This window comes from Equus asinus, chromosome 8, assembly GCF_041296235.1.
Source record: "Equus asinus isolate D_3611 breed Donkey chromosome 8, EquAss-T2T_v2, whole genome shotgun sequence".
NCBI classification, from domain to species: domain Eukaryota; kingdom Metazoa; phylum Chordata; class Mammalia; order Perissodactyla; family Equidae; genus Equus; species Equus asinus.
Window position 1 is genome coordinate 68,112,399 of NC_091797.1, and position 17,734 is coordinate 68,130,132.

General features: G+C 38.8%; 1 protein-coding gene across 14 annotated transcripts in view; it reads left to right on the plus strand.

Annotated features, from left to right (window-relative positions):
* The window catches only part of EXOC2 (exocyst complex component 2), a 203,072-nt gene that overhangs the window by 151,812 nt on the left and 33,526 nt on the right, over window positions 1–17,734 (plus strand). For all 14 annotated transcript variants that reach the window (XM_044773364.2, XM_070515744.1, XM_070515754.1 and 11 more), the window contains one exon: window positions 1,513–1,654. In XM_044773364.2, coding sequence (XP_044629299.1) covers window positions 1,513–1,654 — 142 coding nt within the window. The remainder of the gene's footprint in view (window positions 1–1,512; window positions 1,655–17,734) is intronic.

The following is a 17,734-nucleotide window of genomic DNA, read 5'->3' on the forward strand; positions in this document are numbered from 1 at the left end:
CTCAGCACTGTTCTGTCAGCAGAGATGAGCTTTGCCTGTTCTTGAACCTCATGTAAAATGAGACCATGCAGTTTGTAGTCTTTTGTGTCTGGTGGCTTTTGCTCCAGCTTAATGATTTTTGAGATTTATCCAGTTTACATTTCTGTCAGTAATTTATCTTCTTTTATTGCTGAGTTTGGATACCACATTTTGTTTAGTCATTCTCGTGGTAGTGGACATTGGGTTGTTCCCAGTGCTGGGTTTATGAGCAAAGTTGCTGTGGGAGTCTTACCATGGACATGTGTGCCCTCTTAGCACGGCTCGATGCCCGCAAGTAGAGTTGCTGGTCATGGAATCAGTTGATTAGAAACTTAGTTGGCACTCAGCCAGCAGCTTAAAAGATTTTCTCCTCTCTTTTTACTATTTAGAAATTTGGAACTTTAACAGTTTTTGCCTAGATGTGTGCAGTATCTCATCAGTCTAGCCTGGAACTAAGCGAGCCTATTCAAATCACAGACTCAGTCTTTATTTAGACCTAGGTATTTGTTCTTCTGCTGCTTGTTAAATTATTACCTCTTCTGAACCATTCATATTTCTCTACTTGAATTTCCGTGTTTGGCATGTTAGAGCTCCTAGATCTATCTTCTAAGTCACTTCCTTCATAATTTCCATCTCTTTACATTTTCGCTCTGTGCTCTGAAGTACTTATTGCACTTAATTTCAGTCTCAGTAGTGACCAGTAGTTCTTTCAGTTGATCTACTCAGTTGTTAGCTTTGGAAATCATGTGTTTTAGCTCCATGAAGTCTGATTTTGTATTGTACTTTAATCTCCTTTAAGGTTTTCATTATTTTTCTAAGTTGAAGTTGTTACTTGTCTCCCACGCAGCTGAATTTCACTGCTTGACGGGTGGATATCCCCGTTTCTCGCTGCCAGGCTGCCTTAGCTGTGTGCTTGTTTCTGTCGTCAGCTTGCAGGCGCTCAGGTCTTGTGTTGGAGGTTGGCGGTTACCCCTGTTTATCGCTGCCAGGCTGCCTTAGCTGTGTGCTTGTTTCCGTTGTCAGCTTGCAGGCGCTCCGGTCTAGTGTTGGAGGTTGGTGGATACCAGGCTGCTGCAGAGACTCCTGAGTCCCCAGACTTCTCATACCCTCCCAAACTTAGGACTCTCTGCAGCACTCTGTGACTTCCTGGCCTCTTGGATGCCAAGGAGACCGAGCACAGACTTTCAGGACTGTTGCTCACCTGTTCACCCTGCTCAGCTCCCGCTGACAGCGGGAAGTCACAGGTCACGTGGGCTGAACTTTCTGTGAAGACGACGTATAGTCCATACATGGAGATTAATTCTTATCCTGTTAAATAGCTATGCTGAGAGGGCTCTTTATTACTGAAAAATAAATTAAATAAAAATCATGGTTTTTTGTAGGAAAATGTAAGTGCTTTTAAAATATACTGAAGTATTTGTTATTTACATTATTTTGCTTTTTCCTTCATCCTCAAATAGACAGCTCACAATTAGTCTTTATTGTGTGTTTTAGGTTAGCATGGCCTCACTGAAAGAATTAGACCAAAGACTCTTTGAAAATTACATTGAGTTGAAAGCAGACCCCATCGTCGGTTCCTTAGAACCTGGCATTTATGCAGGCTATTTTGATTGGAAAGACTGCCTGCCTCCAACGGGTAAGTGGTCTCAGGTCGCTCACGTTCATGGAAAGAAGTCTGATGCTTCTAGAGTAGTAAATGTGGACGTGCTTTTATTGATTAGCATATGCTTAAAATGCTTTTCTTCTTATTCACGTTTTTTCTCATGTTTACTGAAGGATGAGATTTTAGCTTTTTATTAGCTTAAACTCATTTTTTATAACTTGGAATTTAGTATACTTTTATTATTAATACTTAATGGCTTAAAGTTATTCTTAAATTCCAGAGAATAATTGATTACACCTTATAATATTTGACCGTTTTAGTAATGCATACTTACTTCCACTGACATTCCTTTGTTGCGTAGATATAGCAGACTAACTGAAAGTGACAGTTTTATGCAACGCCCTTGTGACCATCATAAAAGAAATTTACTTAGGGAATCTAGTCACTTTTATATGACACCTAATTATTGATGCTGAGAAGGTAAAGGATAGCAGCAGTATGTGTAGGAGTAAGATGATTATAGTAATTTAGCAAAGAAAATTGAGCCACAGAAGGATGACAGACATAGTACCAGTATTATTTTTGTAATATCAAGTGAAAGTCACTTAAATCACTTTGTAATATATATTTTAAAAGTAACTATTGCTTGCTGAATCAAATACTGTGTTTCTTTGTAAGAAGTAGTGTGGAATACATAAAACCAATCTGCCTATTAGCATTTTTATATAGAAGTAGTCTTACCCAGAAACGGTCGTGTTCACATTAGACACAGGTTCTGTTTGGATATATACGTATGTAGACATGCTGGTGAATTGTTAACAGATTTGAGTTAATCTTCATTGTTTTGGTTAAGTACTTTAATCACCGTTTGTTTTTGTTGTGTGATGGTTTTGTTAGATGGTGATAAAATGGTTTCTTCCTTAAGAAACCATTTAATCTTTATTGTATAGTGTTCTCATTAGGTAGTAACAATATAGTGATTCCAAAAGTCTAAACTAAAAACCAGAATCATTAAATATTTTTATGTGACCAGTTATTTAATTTTCTGAAATCACAGTTATAGTCAGATGAGGCCTTCTACCTCCAGTTGGCCGTAATTGATCTTTTTCCCTTAAACTCCATTACTTCGCTATACATATGCTTTATTGTGTCGAAGCAGTATCACAGTTCATATTCCAGATATATCCTTTTAAAGTTTTCGTCAGATCCTATTAGTATCTTGCTTAAAATGCTTGCAATGTCTTCCCATTAAACTTAGAGTAAAATCTGCCGGGTGCCCCTGTCCCTGCCCATTGCACCCCAGCCTCTCTCCAGCTGACTCCAGCACAGGGGGCCTTTTTGTTGCCTAGACTTTCCAAATCCTTCCACCTTAGGGCCTCTTCGAGACTGTTTTTTCTTTGATTAAACAGTAATTGTCCCTTACTGTCATAGGGCTGACTCCCTCTTGTCATTCAAGGTCTCAATCTCAGTATCATCACACCAGCCATCCAACCTGAAGAAATGACACAGCCAATGGAGAATAGGCTTGGAATTTTAGATTTAACCTGTGGAAATTACTCATATTTTAATTGTAAAATAATTATTGACAAGGGAGAATGCTGTACATGTGGTTCAGCACTGGCCTTTATCCCGGTTGAGCTTAGTAAAGCTAACTCCATGAGGTTGTAGTTAGCGGATTGGTTCTCACCAGGTTGGTGGTGAACTCGGCCTTCTGTGGTAAGCATGGTCTGTGACTGAGTGAGCAGACACGACTTTCAACAACAAATTCTCATTACCAAGATCGTTGGTCAACAGCCTCTGGAACTTTTCTCTACAATCTTTTCAGAACTCTTGGGCCCACATGACTTTTGGAATTTCTATATTTTTGGGTTTTAGAAAGATAACAGAGTGCATGTACTGTGTATTATGTTACATCTACAGCAGGGATTCCTGTAGAGAAACGTGAACATTTAGACTAGGAGTGATATCCTTGTTTATCCGTGTTCGGTTCAGGTGAGAAATGCTCCACAAGAGTTCGTCACAAATTTGCAAATTCACAAATAAACAGAAAATCTGGCCTTCTCAGTTCTGTATCTCCAGTATCTAGCTGACTGCCTGGTACGCAGTGCCTGGTCAGGAGACGTTTGCTCAGTAACCGCATGGATGACCCCCTGTAGCTCCCATGGGTGCCTCTGCCAGTGTCCTCACTGCCGGTCACATGTCTGGCTGGCCTGTGCCTGTTCCAGTTCTCCTCTGAGAGGAGCTTTTTCCTTCATCACCCTGACAGGATTGTCTTGTTCTCTGAACCCCTGTTACACCTTTTAATCTCTTAGGAATCTTTAGTAGATGTACATAATATTTATATTTCTTGTATCTGTTTTCTATTCCCCTGTTTTAGTGTAATTTTTAAACAAAGATGTGAGAAGATTCCTTTTACATTCCCAGACTTCAGATTATTTAAGTCTTGTTATAGAGCAGTGACTGAAAGGGTCAGAATTCCAAGGCACAGATATCAGAAGAGGGTTTCAATAAAATCTGTTCATTTTCTGCTCCAGGTAACAGTATGCACTACTCAGATGTCACCCATCCAGCAGGTTCCTTAGCCCTTTGCTGGTGAGCTGTCCCCAGCCTCTCTTAGATCTGTGCCACAGGTCTGAGCAATGATGGTGTCACCTCCCTGGCCTTTCTCCCATCTGAGGAGGACTAGACCAGGGAGGCCGAGCTCTGCAGACCACCCTGATCACTGCTTCTTCCCGTGGTGCCGCCTCCACGTTTCATCCGAGACGGCCCGGAGGGGTGCATGCAGTGACCCTTTTTCTCTCTGAGTCACCTCCCCTTGTCTCTAACGAATATAAATGATCTCATGGGAAAAGAAGACCTGAGCCTTGCTTTACTAGACTTCTGTCCCGTCCCGGCTTCTGTCCCTGGTCATTTCCCATCGTTTCTTACCAGGACATGCAAGTGTCTGCTCTTAGTCCAGCACCCATTCTTGCCCGTTTTAAGCCCACCTCTGCCTTTTTGAAAAGCTTATCTTTCTAAAATATAAATTGGATCTGTCAGTCTCCTACGTAAAACCCTTCAGGGTGACCCCTTCTCCCTCAGGCTGAACCCTGAACTTCTCAGGCGTTGCTAATGCCTGCGCTTGCTCATGGCTGTCCCTCGCCTCCTGTGTGCTTCTCCTCCAGCTGCTGGGCAGCAGGCAGCCAAGACCACTTCAGGTCTGAGAGCCCCTGTCTGCCCCTCTCCTGCTCTCTTCTGGTTCTTGGGCATGGCCTCTTCTGGGAAGCTTTCCCTGCCCACCGTGCGCTCCTCCAGGTCAGGTTGGGATCCCTCGTCCTTGCTGCCCCAGCAGCGGCTTTCTGTTCCTTGTGATGCCCTTGTGTGTAGGTGCCGTCATCATCTGTCTGCCAGTCTCCTCTGCCGTGCTGGGCCTCCTTAGTGCAGGGCTGTCTTCTTCCTGTCTGCACTCCATGTTTAGCACAGGTCTGCAGACAGAAGATGCTCCGTGTATGTTTGTTGAGTGAGTGAAGGTGGTGGTTTACCAGTGTACAGTCTCGCTGAGCCTGCAGGTCACTCCTCAGTGTGTTGTCTTCCAAGTGTTTGCTGTATGGTTTTGCAGTGATTGTTCTCAATAGGAAAGTAAATCATACAGTGTTCTAGTTTCCGTTATTCTTCTCATTCACTTTTTAATAAATACTACACAGTGGATTTTCATTTTGTTGAATTGAATTAAAAGAGCCTTTTAGGGGCTGGCCTAGTAGCGCAGTGGTTGAGTTTGCACACTCTGCTTCAGCCACGCAGAGTTTGTGGGTTTGGATCCCAGGCACAGACCTACACAGCACTCAACCATGCTGTGGCAGCATTCCACATACAAGGTGGAAGAAGATTGGCACAGATGTTAGCTCAGGGCCAATCTTCCTCAGCAAAAAAAAAAAAAAAAAAAAAAACAGAGGACCATTTTAGTACTCATTTTCTTGTTTCCTGTGAATGCTCATATGGATGGGAACTTTGTGCACTCCCTAAGTTTTGAACAATTGCATTTGAATTAAAATGTAAGTATCAAGTATATCCAACATATCAGCAGTTTTATGTGGCATCACCATGCAAGAAAAAATGTGTTGCTCAGTGATGGTTTAAATGAATTTTGCTAAAATTAATACTTTCTTCAGTGATTAGCACGTTTTGAACATTGCTGTAGCAGTGACATTATTCTGAAGTTATTTGTTATATGTTCAGGTTATTAAATTACTTGTGATGTTTCTGTAAGAATAGGAAAAGTCATGACACAGCTCCTCCAGGTTTCCTGTACTTCTGATGATTACTACAACAAATAAAATTTGGTCCCCAAGCTTCGCTCTCCACAAACTGGTGCTCATATCTGTATCCTTCCAAGCTCTGGTTGTTGCTGAGAAACATCGTTTACTCGTGACTGATTCGGAGGAGGGCTCTGCTCTCTTTGCCCACAGCTCTCAGACCTGCGGCTTTTCCTACCAGCAGTCAGGAGTCTAGTGCCTGCTGAAGACCAGCAGCGATGACAGGATTCCTGGTGGGGGAGAATACAGGCCTTTCTCATCATTCTTAAAGGGGTGTCTTTAGAAAAGAAATGAAGAAGGTGCTGTCCTCCCTGAAGGGCCACGGTCAGTTTGCAGTGCTTCAGAGGCCGCGACTGCTGCCTGCTGTTATGCTGTGGTGGATCCTGGGACCAGGGTGACGCGAGGACACACGAGAGAGCAAAGGGTGGGCAAGGGCCGATCCAGTCTGTTGGCGATCACGGTTAGAACAGGGAAGCGGGTTTCCAGGGCCTCCTTTATTTAAGGTACCCAACACCTTTCTCTCTTATCTTCATATTTTCTCAGCCATGAAATTGAACTTGTACAAGCCATTGATGTGAGTAATAATGGTTTGTGGCCTCTGGATAATTTTTTTATACAAAATTAAGATTCTGCTGGCCATGTGACATTAAGTGGTATGGCTTTTTACCTAGCTATTCTTTTTTTTTTTTTTTTTTTAAGATGAACGTCCTTCCATGAGCAGACAGCACATGGCACTACAGTGTCAGCAATTTACTCTTTCTCAGATTCCAAAAACACATAGAAATTGTCAGTGTTCGTTTCACTTTTATAAACTGTGTGTAGTTCCGTTCTTGGTGTAGTTTTGACTTTGTGATCACTGACTGAGCCTCTGTCCTGCATAGTCATATAGTGACATTTAGTTTGTTTAAAGTTGACTTGAGACTTCATGTAAAGTGAACAGCCAAAAGAGTTTGACTATTAATCTTCCAATATAATTTTAATTAGTAACTTCAGTATTATCTTCAGGGTTTTCATCTCCAAAGACTGAATTTTGCAAATCACATAGATAACTGATTACTTATTGCTGTAGTTAGCAATAAATTTAGTTTCCAATGCTGTATGTAGTAATAAGAAAAATCCAGTTGATTAATTTCATGATTCGAGAAGAGAGACCCGTTAGAGCCGTAGCTGTGCTGTTGCCTGACAGTTGGGTATTTGAATTGTTGTCGCCTCTTTATTTGTGTCTGTGTCAGGAGACAGCATTCTGGTTAGTTCTGAGTCACTTAACTGCTTAATTGTTCTGTCATCCACGGTCATTAAGAGCTCTGAGTGTTTGCCTTTGGTAAATGTCAGCTAAGTTAAGCATATGGTTGGTCTCCATTTACAAGTACACATGGAAGTTCACATCTTTAAAATATATGCGATAAGAAAAATTATCTTTCTTTAAATTTTCACTTAAATATTGGTTTTAACTATTTTTCCTATCTAAAAGGTATATAAATTTATATATATTTCTTAGAGATATTTAATAAATGAATTTAAACAACCATTTTTATATAGGTATAGTATTTAACTGATTTTTAATTCAGAATGCTATTATATTAATAGTAGTCATTGAAATTATAAGGGGAAGGGAAGACATTTATGTCATTTGTGACATGAATCAGTGTAGTACCATCCTAAAAATACAGTAGCATAAAGAGTTGATTGCTTATATGTGATACGTATGATCCAGAGCAGAATAATTTCCCATATATCGACACTATGTCTGATCAGAGGCCCCATAGTGCTCAGTTTCATCAGTTTGCAGGGGTTATGAGATGTGTATTGTCGGTGCAGTGTGCCAGGTAGCATATTCAAACAAGATGAAGAAAGAGAAAACGTAAATTTAATAATGGAGATGAGGCAAATGCACAGCTCTTCTTAAGTCTGTTTATTCTACTCAAGAGAATTTCGATTTTATTTTAAGATCTCTACTTTCAGAATTTATCTTTCAGAAATTTTCACCATCTGAACTCTGTAAGAGTGAATGCATAATTAGCTTATCTCTTGCATCTTGTAACTTTAAATAATTCAAAGCTGAGGCCAGTTTAGCATTTCTAGAGAATGAGAGATGTTAGAAGAATGGAGGTAAGGAAAATAATATCTTTTATCTGATTTACAGAAAATGGAAAACCACAGACCTCAAAGCTTAATGTTGCTATTTGAGAAAATGAATCATTAACATGTTTGTGGGCCTTTATAAAATAGTAAGTTGTAAATGTTGCATGTATGTATGCGTTTATACACACACATATATATATTACTGATATAACCTAAGTTGTTATACACACACATACATATGTTACTATGTATCTATATGGTAATGAGGTTAGCATTTATTGAGTATATACTATGTGCCAGGCAGGGGGCTTTACATAGATTATCTGATTTAACCTTCATAACAGCACCTCAAGAAATAAGTGATATTTTTATCCTCATTTAAAGATGGAGCCATTGAGCATAGCACAGGGTAAGTAAATTGCCTGAGGTCGCATAACTAGGAAGTGGTGGAGCTGGAGTTCAGAGTTCAAATCTAGGCAGCCCGTATCTAAGAGAACTGTGCTGTGATGTCAGACAAAGAGTGAATCACCTCCATTAAAAGTCTAGTAAGACAAAGGCAGATGCCCTTGTAGAAGAATAGGCACGAATCGTGAAATTCACAAAAATGACTAATAAAAACACGAAAAGATAGTAAAACTCATCAGAAGTCAAAAGAATGCAAATTAAAATAGCATTAAGTTGTCATTTTCAAAAAACTCTCCAGATTGACAAATGTTAAAAAGCTTGATAATACCTGCTTTTGTGGCAAAATTACTGAGAAACAAACTATCCCACCATCTTTCTAGGAGTGTAAATTAGCACAGCTATACACAGACACATACACGTGTGTGTGTATAATCTGCTTAAAAATTCTAAGAATTTGTCTTAGGAAAATATTAGACAAGTAAGCAAAGAAATATGTATAGTGATGTTTATTGAAGCGTTGTTTTATATAAGCAGTCTAAAAAACAACATAAATGCTCATTAGTTAATGGGTTAAATAAATTAATGGTGTATCTGATTAGATACTGTGCATCCTTTATAATGAATGAGATGGATACACATACACTTAGGCACACACACAGATATTGTCCTTATATTTGGTAGAAAAAAGCATTCATTATTCTCTCATTTTTATTTTAAAACCAATATATCACTTGCAGTCTGTACAATTGGTCATGTATAAATAGATCTTGACAAGGGCCAGGAAGTAGAGTTCTAGAAAACTTTAATTTTTCTACTTTAAAATTTTGTGTTGTTTGAATATTTGGGAGGATCATACACTTTTCTCTTTAAAAAGAAATTTATATCTTTACAAAAGGAAGAAAAACTATCCGTGGAGTCAGTACACTTGTGGAAAAAAGGAGCATACAACACTAACTTATTTTCTTCATAGACACGCACTTGACTTGGTAGTCAGAGAACTGACACTCGCAGGAAATCTAGATTTTAGGAAGTCGTTTGACAGTTTTTCCTGGTACTCTTTTGGAATCATCATTGCTGAAATAATTATAGCCAGAGTGTCTTAATGTCAGGGTAGAGGGAAGTCTCTAGTTATTGCAAGAGGATTTTTTTTTAACAGTACTTAACATTTTATTAGCCATTTGAATATGGAGGAATAGAAACTACTTTAGCCAAATTTATGAAGAAAAACCTAGTAAAGCTGGCTTATCTAGCATTGTCGTATACTTACATTGTACTTAGAAAGTTTCTACAGTGCTTTTTTTTTTCTGAGGAAGATTAGCCCTGAGCTAATATCTGCTGCCAATCCTCCTCTTTTTGCTGAGGAAGACTGGCCTTGAGCTAACATCCCTGCCCATCTTCCTCTACTTTATATGTGGGATGCCTGCCACAGCATGGCTTGCCAGGCGGTGCCATGTCCCCACCCAGGATCCAAACCGGTGAACCCTGGGCTGCCGAAGCAGAACGTGTGCACTTAACCACTGCACCACCAGGCCGGCCCACTCTACAGTGCTTTTGTGTAAGCCTGTGATGGAAGTACCCTAACATCAATGACAAACTGCATGCTTTATTGGTTAGTACCACCACAGAACCAAAAATGTGAACTTCAGAGGAATTCTGGTTTCTAGGAATGGTAGAAGAACTTATATCAGGCTAACTCCTCCACAGTTAAAAATTGTCAGCTCCTCACAGAATCTGGAAAACAACTGTTTGAAGCATTGGAGTCAAAGATGACCGGAAACTGGAGGGGACACTTTGCCCTGTGAAGGAGGGAGCCTCTGTTGGCCAAGGTCTGCCTGTCGGGTAGCTTTCCCCCAGGGCTCTGCAGTCTGCAGCACTCGGTGACAGATGCTGCTGTGGCAGAGAGCCACAGGCCTGGGCTGTGAGGAACGCAGGCCAAGAGAGTAACGGTAGGAAACTTGCACGTAAGGAAGAAAACTTGCATTGCTGGAGACGGGGACTGTGTAGGTAAATATAAAAGGCAAACTTTGTTTTTTTGGTTTTTAACTTTTTAAAAATATAATCAATTGTTTGATGTGAGAAAAATTCCTATAGTTTATTAAATTGAATTCACAATCAGAAACCTTTCTTTGTAGAAAACTGGAAGTCCAGATGCTTTTACTAGTAAATTCTATGAAACATTTAAGAAAGAAATAATACCAGTTTTACACACACTTTATCAGAAAATGTAGGAGGAAAAAAATATGTCGTCTCATTTTATGAAGCCCACATAACCCCAAACTAAAAATCTGATGAGGGCATTACAAGGAAAGAAAATTACAGGCATATCCCTCATGAACATTAGGGAAGAAAATTTTAACAGTGTTTTTTTTATCAAGTCAAATAAGGAAATATTATCTGTACAATGGACTGCTCATACATTATGACCAAGTAGCATTTCTCTCAGGCATGCACAGTTAGTGGAACACTTAAAAATCTATCACTATCTGAACAGCCTGAAAAAGAAAAACATAGTCATCTCAGAGATGCAGAGGAAGCACTTAAAATTAAACATCCATTCATGATAAAAACTCTCAGCCAACTAGAATAGAAGGAAACTTCCTAAAACCTGATAAAAAGATCAACAAAAATTCTACAGCTAATATATGATGATGAAATGTGGAATGCTTTCCTCTAAGATCAGAAAGGAGGCAAGGATGGCAGCTCTCACCATTTCTATTCAGCATTGCACTGGAGGTCCTAGCTGTTAGAATAAAGCAAGAAAAAGAAAGAAAGATTGAAAAAGAAAACAAAACGGAAGTTTTCATTCCAAGACGGTATCATTATTTATGTATAAAACCCTAAGGAATCTACAAAACTGCTATAATGAATAAGTGCATTTATTAAGATCTCAAGATACACAATACAAAAATCAGTTGTGTTTAAAATACAAAAATATGCAGCAAATAAAGGGAAAATAAACTTTAAAATATTCCATTTACAATAGCATCAGAACATATACACAATTAGGAATAAATTGAACAAAAAATGTTTAAGACCTCTTCAGTGAAAACTGGAAGTCACTGCTGAATGAAATTAAGAAAACCAAAATAAATGCAGAGATATGCTATATTTTTCTATTGGAAGTCTCAATATTTTTAAGAAATCATTTCTCCAAAATTGATCCATACATGCAGTACATTACCGATCGAAACCTCAACAGACTCTTTGTAGAAATTGCAAGAGGATTTTAAAATTTATTTAGAAAAAGTGAAGACCTTAAATAGCTAAAGCAATCTGGAAAAAGAAAAGGAAAGTTGGTACACTCATACCACTTGGTTTACAGACTTTTTAAAGCTACTGCAATAAAGGTAGTGTGGTATTAGCATAAGGATAGACAAATAGATCCATGAAACAGATAGAAAATATAAAAAGAAACACACATGTTCCTAATCCGTTGACTTTTGACAAAGACACCAAGACATTTCCATGAGGAAGTCTCCTCAACAGATGTGTTGGAACAAGTGGATAAATGTATCAACAAGCATTTCACAAAAGCAGATGCGTATATGGCCAATAACAAGTGAAAAGAGCCCAACATTATTTGTCATCAGGGGGATGAAGTAAAACCACAGTGATATACTACTTCACACCTTTTTGAATAGCTAAAATTAAAGAGACTGACAATACTACATGGTGGCAAGGATGTGGAGCAACTAGGACTCTTGTACGCTGCTGGGGAGCCTGCAAGATAGTGCAGCCGCTTTGGAAACAGCTTCTTACAAAGTGAAACATCGGTCTGCCCATGACCCACCAGTTCCACTGCTTGGCGTTTTCCCAAGAGAAATGAAAAACAAGTGCGCAGAGGGACTTGTAGAATATGGTCATTGCAGCTTTATTTGTAGTAGCCAAAAACTGGACACAACCTAAATATCCATCCAGAGGAGAAATTGTAGTATATTCGTACGGTGCAACAGTATCTGTACAATGGGCTACTACTCGTCCTTGTTATTACTGATACCCAGTGATGTAGATAGATCTCAGAAACATCATGCTTAAGTGAAAAGAGCCAAGTATGTAATAGAGGATTCCATTTAAGGGTGGTGGGGATTGCTGAGAGGCGGCATGGGAGATCTGTGAAGGGCCTTGGAAATGTTCTGTATCGTGATTGTGGTAGTAGATACATAGGTACATACTTCTATCAAATTGTACACTTAAGATCTGTGCATTCACTCTATGTAATTATGCCTCAAAAAACTCAGTGACTAGAAAAAATTTTAAAGTCATACAATAAAAATGGAGTTACTAGGAAAGAGCATACAAAAAATAAAAAGGTATAATTAGAAACATAAAAACGAAAAAAGTCACACGTAAATTGTGTAAGAACAGTTGTGGGGGTGACACAGTTTACAACAGGAGGGAAGGCAGAGCAGCTTAATTAGAGCTAACGCATCAATTCTAAAGTCGGACAGATGTGCAGTTTGTTGATAAGTGCTTATAGAACGTGGCTGCCTCAAAGTAGCCGGTGAAATGATAGTTAGAATTATGAAAGTGTAGCATCCAGAGATAGGAGGTACAGGTTCCTGTGACTTGGAGGGATCACAATTGGTCTTAAAACTAGGCTATGAGAAATGATTGTCAGAACAGACTGTATTTAGCCTGGAGAAAGGATTAGGGACAGATCTAACAGCTGTCTTCAAAAAAAAATTCTGTATAGCTGCAGAGATTAGTATTGTAATCAAATAGGTAGCAGTTATAGTTAGAATTTTCTAAAAGTGGTCGACCTTATAAGAAATATATTTTCTGTAACCGTCAGTGGTCACATCAGAGATGACCAACCAACACCTAGATGTACTGTGCTTGATCTGTAACATACTTGAGTTATGTTTTAGCGGAAGTTATTAACGTGGTGATGGCAAGATGACATGGTTGTAGGTTAGGAGACGTTACGGAAGTCTTCACATGAGATGAGTGGCCTGTGAGCTGGGGTGGAGTCAGAGGAAAGAGACTAGATTTCATTTATGATGAACTGTTGGTAGATAACAGTTAGCATAATTAAATATAGTGGATATATTTACAACTTAAGGAGAACTGTCAGACTAGCATTTTCACATTTTATTCAGCACTCTTCACTAACTGTTTTTTTGCTAGAAAAAATCATTAAATTTAAAATTAAGTAAGTATGTAAAACTGCTTTCCAGAGTAGGAATTGAGTCTCTTATATATGTTCAGAAATGAAAGAGAAAAATCAGTTATCTCAGTTCATTCACGTCAGTGTACATCATGCTGAGTTGTGTATATTAGAGACATTGCTGAGATGTTAAACCAAGAAAGCAAATCATCACTGCGAGTAGGTTTTCCTGGACATGTCGTGTCTGTGCGCTGCCTGGTTGGGACTGCTTTGGCAATCAGTGGACGGTCCAGCAGGGGGGATCCGCCCTAGTGCTTCACCAGATGACGCCCACGTCATTGCAGTCATCCCTGAGTCTCTAGTTCTCCCCTCGAACTTCAGTGTCCTCACGAACTCCTGAAGAAGTATTATAAGAGATTTTTCTTTTCAGTGAGCATATATTGCTTTTAGTTTTCTATCAATAAAAAATAAATCCATAAGCAGAGGTATCCCCACTGTTTAACTTAATTAAACTTCAAGTTCTCTTCCCTTAGCTTCGTTTTCAGTTTCTGTTAAAGCATTAAGATAACTTTTACTGCACTGTCTTATTTGTGATCAGCTTTGCACCCCTATATATACACACTACCACCAAACATTACCTTCAAACAATAGTACTTTATTAAAGATATGAATTCAGTGGAAAATACAGGTGTTTTTACTAAATTCTTCTAAAGGAATTTAGAATGCAGCATTTCAATCATAGAAGTTAGCGTTTGTCACCAGTAAGATTTTAAAGGACCTACTATACTTTGTGCATTGGCCAAAGAAGACTATACATTTGTTGCCCTATTTGAGCTTAGTCTAAGTTGAATTTACAGATATGGAAATATATGTATTTGGAAAGCTGAGACTATAACAAAAAAGTGAAATCAGTCTATTAATCTTTGTACTCAAAGTCTGTCAGTCTTTCCCTCACGTACAGATAGAAAATACATTTGCTTTTCATTCACAAATTCAGCAAATATTACCAAGTCTTTTATATACAAGGCACTCTATAAGTTTTCTGAGGTATTCAAGATAGAAGTTCCTGATTTCTAAGTTTAAAGTTTAAATGGAGAAGCTGATGGTACTGTGTATGAGGTGAAATCATTGTGACTCTCACTTAGGTAAGTTAGAAAGCACTCGTACTCTCCTTCAGTATTGTGTGTCCTGCTCTGAGAATTGAGAAATGGATGGAGAACAGAGCAGTAACTCAGGAGCGTAGCACCTCGTGTTCTTCACGCTCTAGAAAACTCTTACAAGAAGCATTTGCTAGAGCAGACTCCTGAAACCACTCATCTTCGTGTCTGAGTCGGTGGTGCCTGCTTCTCTTTTTGTTTATTTGTTATTGGTTGGTTGGTGGTGTGTGTGTATGAGGGCAGGTGTTTGGGTGAAAAATATCATAACATTAGGTGGCAAAAAAAAGTTAAGTGCCAAAATAGATCTCTTACTCTCTTTTAACTATATCCATTTATTTTTAAAAACTGTATCTTTTTGGATTCCTTGAGTTGTTCTTTTTTCTTTCTTTAAAATTAAAATCCAGTGAGTTATGTGGGGGAAAAAATGTGAAAAACAACTTCTGTGCTGGTCACTGACTATATAATCATCTATTATTTTCTTTTAAATTATCATTTCTTTGCAGTTAAAGAAGGAAAATATATTTCCACTGCCATGTGAAGAGTATGTTTATTCGTTATTATATGGTTTTTTCCAACAGTTTTCTCCTAATATGTACTACTTTATGGTTTTAACAAGATCTGTGTATTTCAGTGGGCTAACTGCGCTTACCTCTGCCTGGAGGACTCTGCAGTAGTGGCTAGGCTGCTTGCCATTTATATCATTAAGTCAGCACCTCCTGTTTAAACATTCATCTCGTCAGTTGTCAAACTTTAACCACCCGTAGAGAAAATTTTTTTCTGAAATTTTCTGGGGAACTTACTAGAATGCATTTTTAGGACTGGTACAGAGTGGGATCAAGGCTGTTGCAATATTGCTTTCTGGGTCATCCTAATAGAGAGCAGTCATCTTTGGTATTAGAGAAGAGCGAAAAGGAGGGACTCTCTCACCCCATCAATATCTCAACCTAAATGGAAGGAAAGAAAAACACTCTTTGAATCTTTGGGGTTGCGGAACCCGTGAATAACAGCCCTCCCAAGTTTCAAACCAACTGAAGAATAGGACAAAAGAGTCAGCAGATGAGAAAGCTGATGTTGGAGAATATGGTTTAGACATGAGAGCCAGATGAGCTCCCGAGCCTCCAGCCTCTCCTTAAAACAGGCCACCAAGGGAAGGGCTTGAGACTGCAGAGGAATACGGCTGCCTGGGCGCTGCCACACCTGGGGCGGGGGCAGAGAGGGAAGGAGAGCCCAGACTCCCGTGCTCTGGAGCTGGTAGACTGGCTCAACCCAACTGAAAAGTGGACTAATGGTGTCCTCCACTAACTGGGAAATCCCACCTCTGTCGGAGAGGAGAAGGGAGAGGGGCAAGAGGCCAAGAGTGTCAGGGGAAGATCCCAATCACGGAAACCCAGAGTTACCATTCCCCTTAATGAAAACCAAACATAAACTTCCACCAAGAGCTAGCTAGCTCTAGGTATGCGGGCAAAAGATAGGAGCTGTTTTCAACAAATAAGAAACTTGTTGTGTCCCATTAGTATACAAAGAAGCAGAATCATTTCAGAATCTAAGTGTTAACTCCTATTACAAATAAAATACCTCAGCCAACAGTTCAAGGATCAGTTATAAAGACGATCTGTAAAATTATAGACTGACTCTGCAGCGTTTTTCACTCCGTACCCAGCTTCTGGTTTTCTGAGTGACGGAGCCCAGCAGTCAGGGCCACCCTCCTCTCTGGCTCCCTCCTGTGTCCGCCTGTGACTAACTGCGTGGGTCCCCATCCTTCCCTCCTTGGCTGTGGAGGGTGATTGCACCTGTTGCCTGACCCCATCCCTGCTGCTCTCGTAGCAGCCACATCCCATGAATCCCTTCTCTTTCTCAGGTCTTTAACATTGTTTCTCATCTCTGTGTCCGTGGCTCCTAAATGGTGCCTGCTTCATAGTCAGCCTTTGGTAACAGATTTATTCAATCAGTTAACTCATTAATAAGAAACATCTTGGCATAAGTTTACTCAAGCCAGAGATAATAGGGAAAAATAAACATCAAGTAAAATACCGATTTACAGTTTAGTTTTTAAGAGTAATAGATATTTTCAACAGAATGTCAGAGTGAATTATCTTTTTTAACTTCAGTATATGTCAAGGAAGAAAACTTTGGTTGATTAAATAGGATAACAGTTACCAAAAATACATGGGAACTACCCATTTAGAAATAATTCGAATATTGTAAAATACACATAACAGCAAAGATCTCTTAAATGTAATTTCAGCTTTCCACAATTATTCTGAAGTCTCTTTGAGCCTTGCAGAATTTTAAGGACACCATTATGAACATAATATTTCTGTTGCTATCAGTTGGACACTTTGTAAAATCTGTTCTCTTCTCTGAATTTGGAACGTGAGTGGTGACACACAGTAAAGTGGCTGTTTCTCTGATGACCCGTATTCTGGTCATGGAGTATTTGGCACCTTGTTACTTCTGTTTTTGATCAAAGCAGATGCCAGTTGAATGAACTTCATCTTTGAAGAGAGAAGTCTAAGTCAATAATCTTTTCCGTTACTAAACTCTGAAAGAATAGTTTTATTAATTCCTTGGACTGTTTTCCTTAATTTCATTTTAAAAGTATCATGAGGTAGATTTTAATAAATTTGTATTCATAAGAGAAAAGCAATTTTATGTTTTCTCCAGGAAGATAATCCTAGTCAGTCATCTTTTTTTAAATCACAGTTTCATTATTTAACTTCACTTTTTTTTTCAGACATCTTCTCCTTTTTGATAAACAGTTTAATGTATTAGAGTCAGTGCTGTAAAACCATTTGTACAATGCTTTGAACATTTGGTTATAATTTCTTTGTCTGCCAAGCATTTTTCAATAAAGCTAAATTTTGGCTCTAATGGTCTTCAATGTGAAATTTGTTAACCTTGAGATGACCTGTGGCCTACATATTTTCTTCATTGCATGTCTTATCTGTTAAAGTATTTGTTTTATTATGTATTAAATTGATAGCTGTAAACTATGCTATTTGGCATCAGGGTTAACTAACATACGTACTATTGTGCAAATAAACCATCTAAGTCATTTTTAACCTTTTTC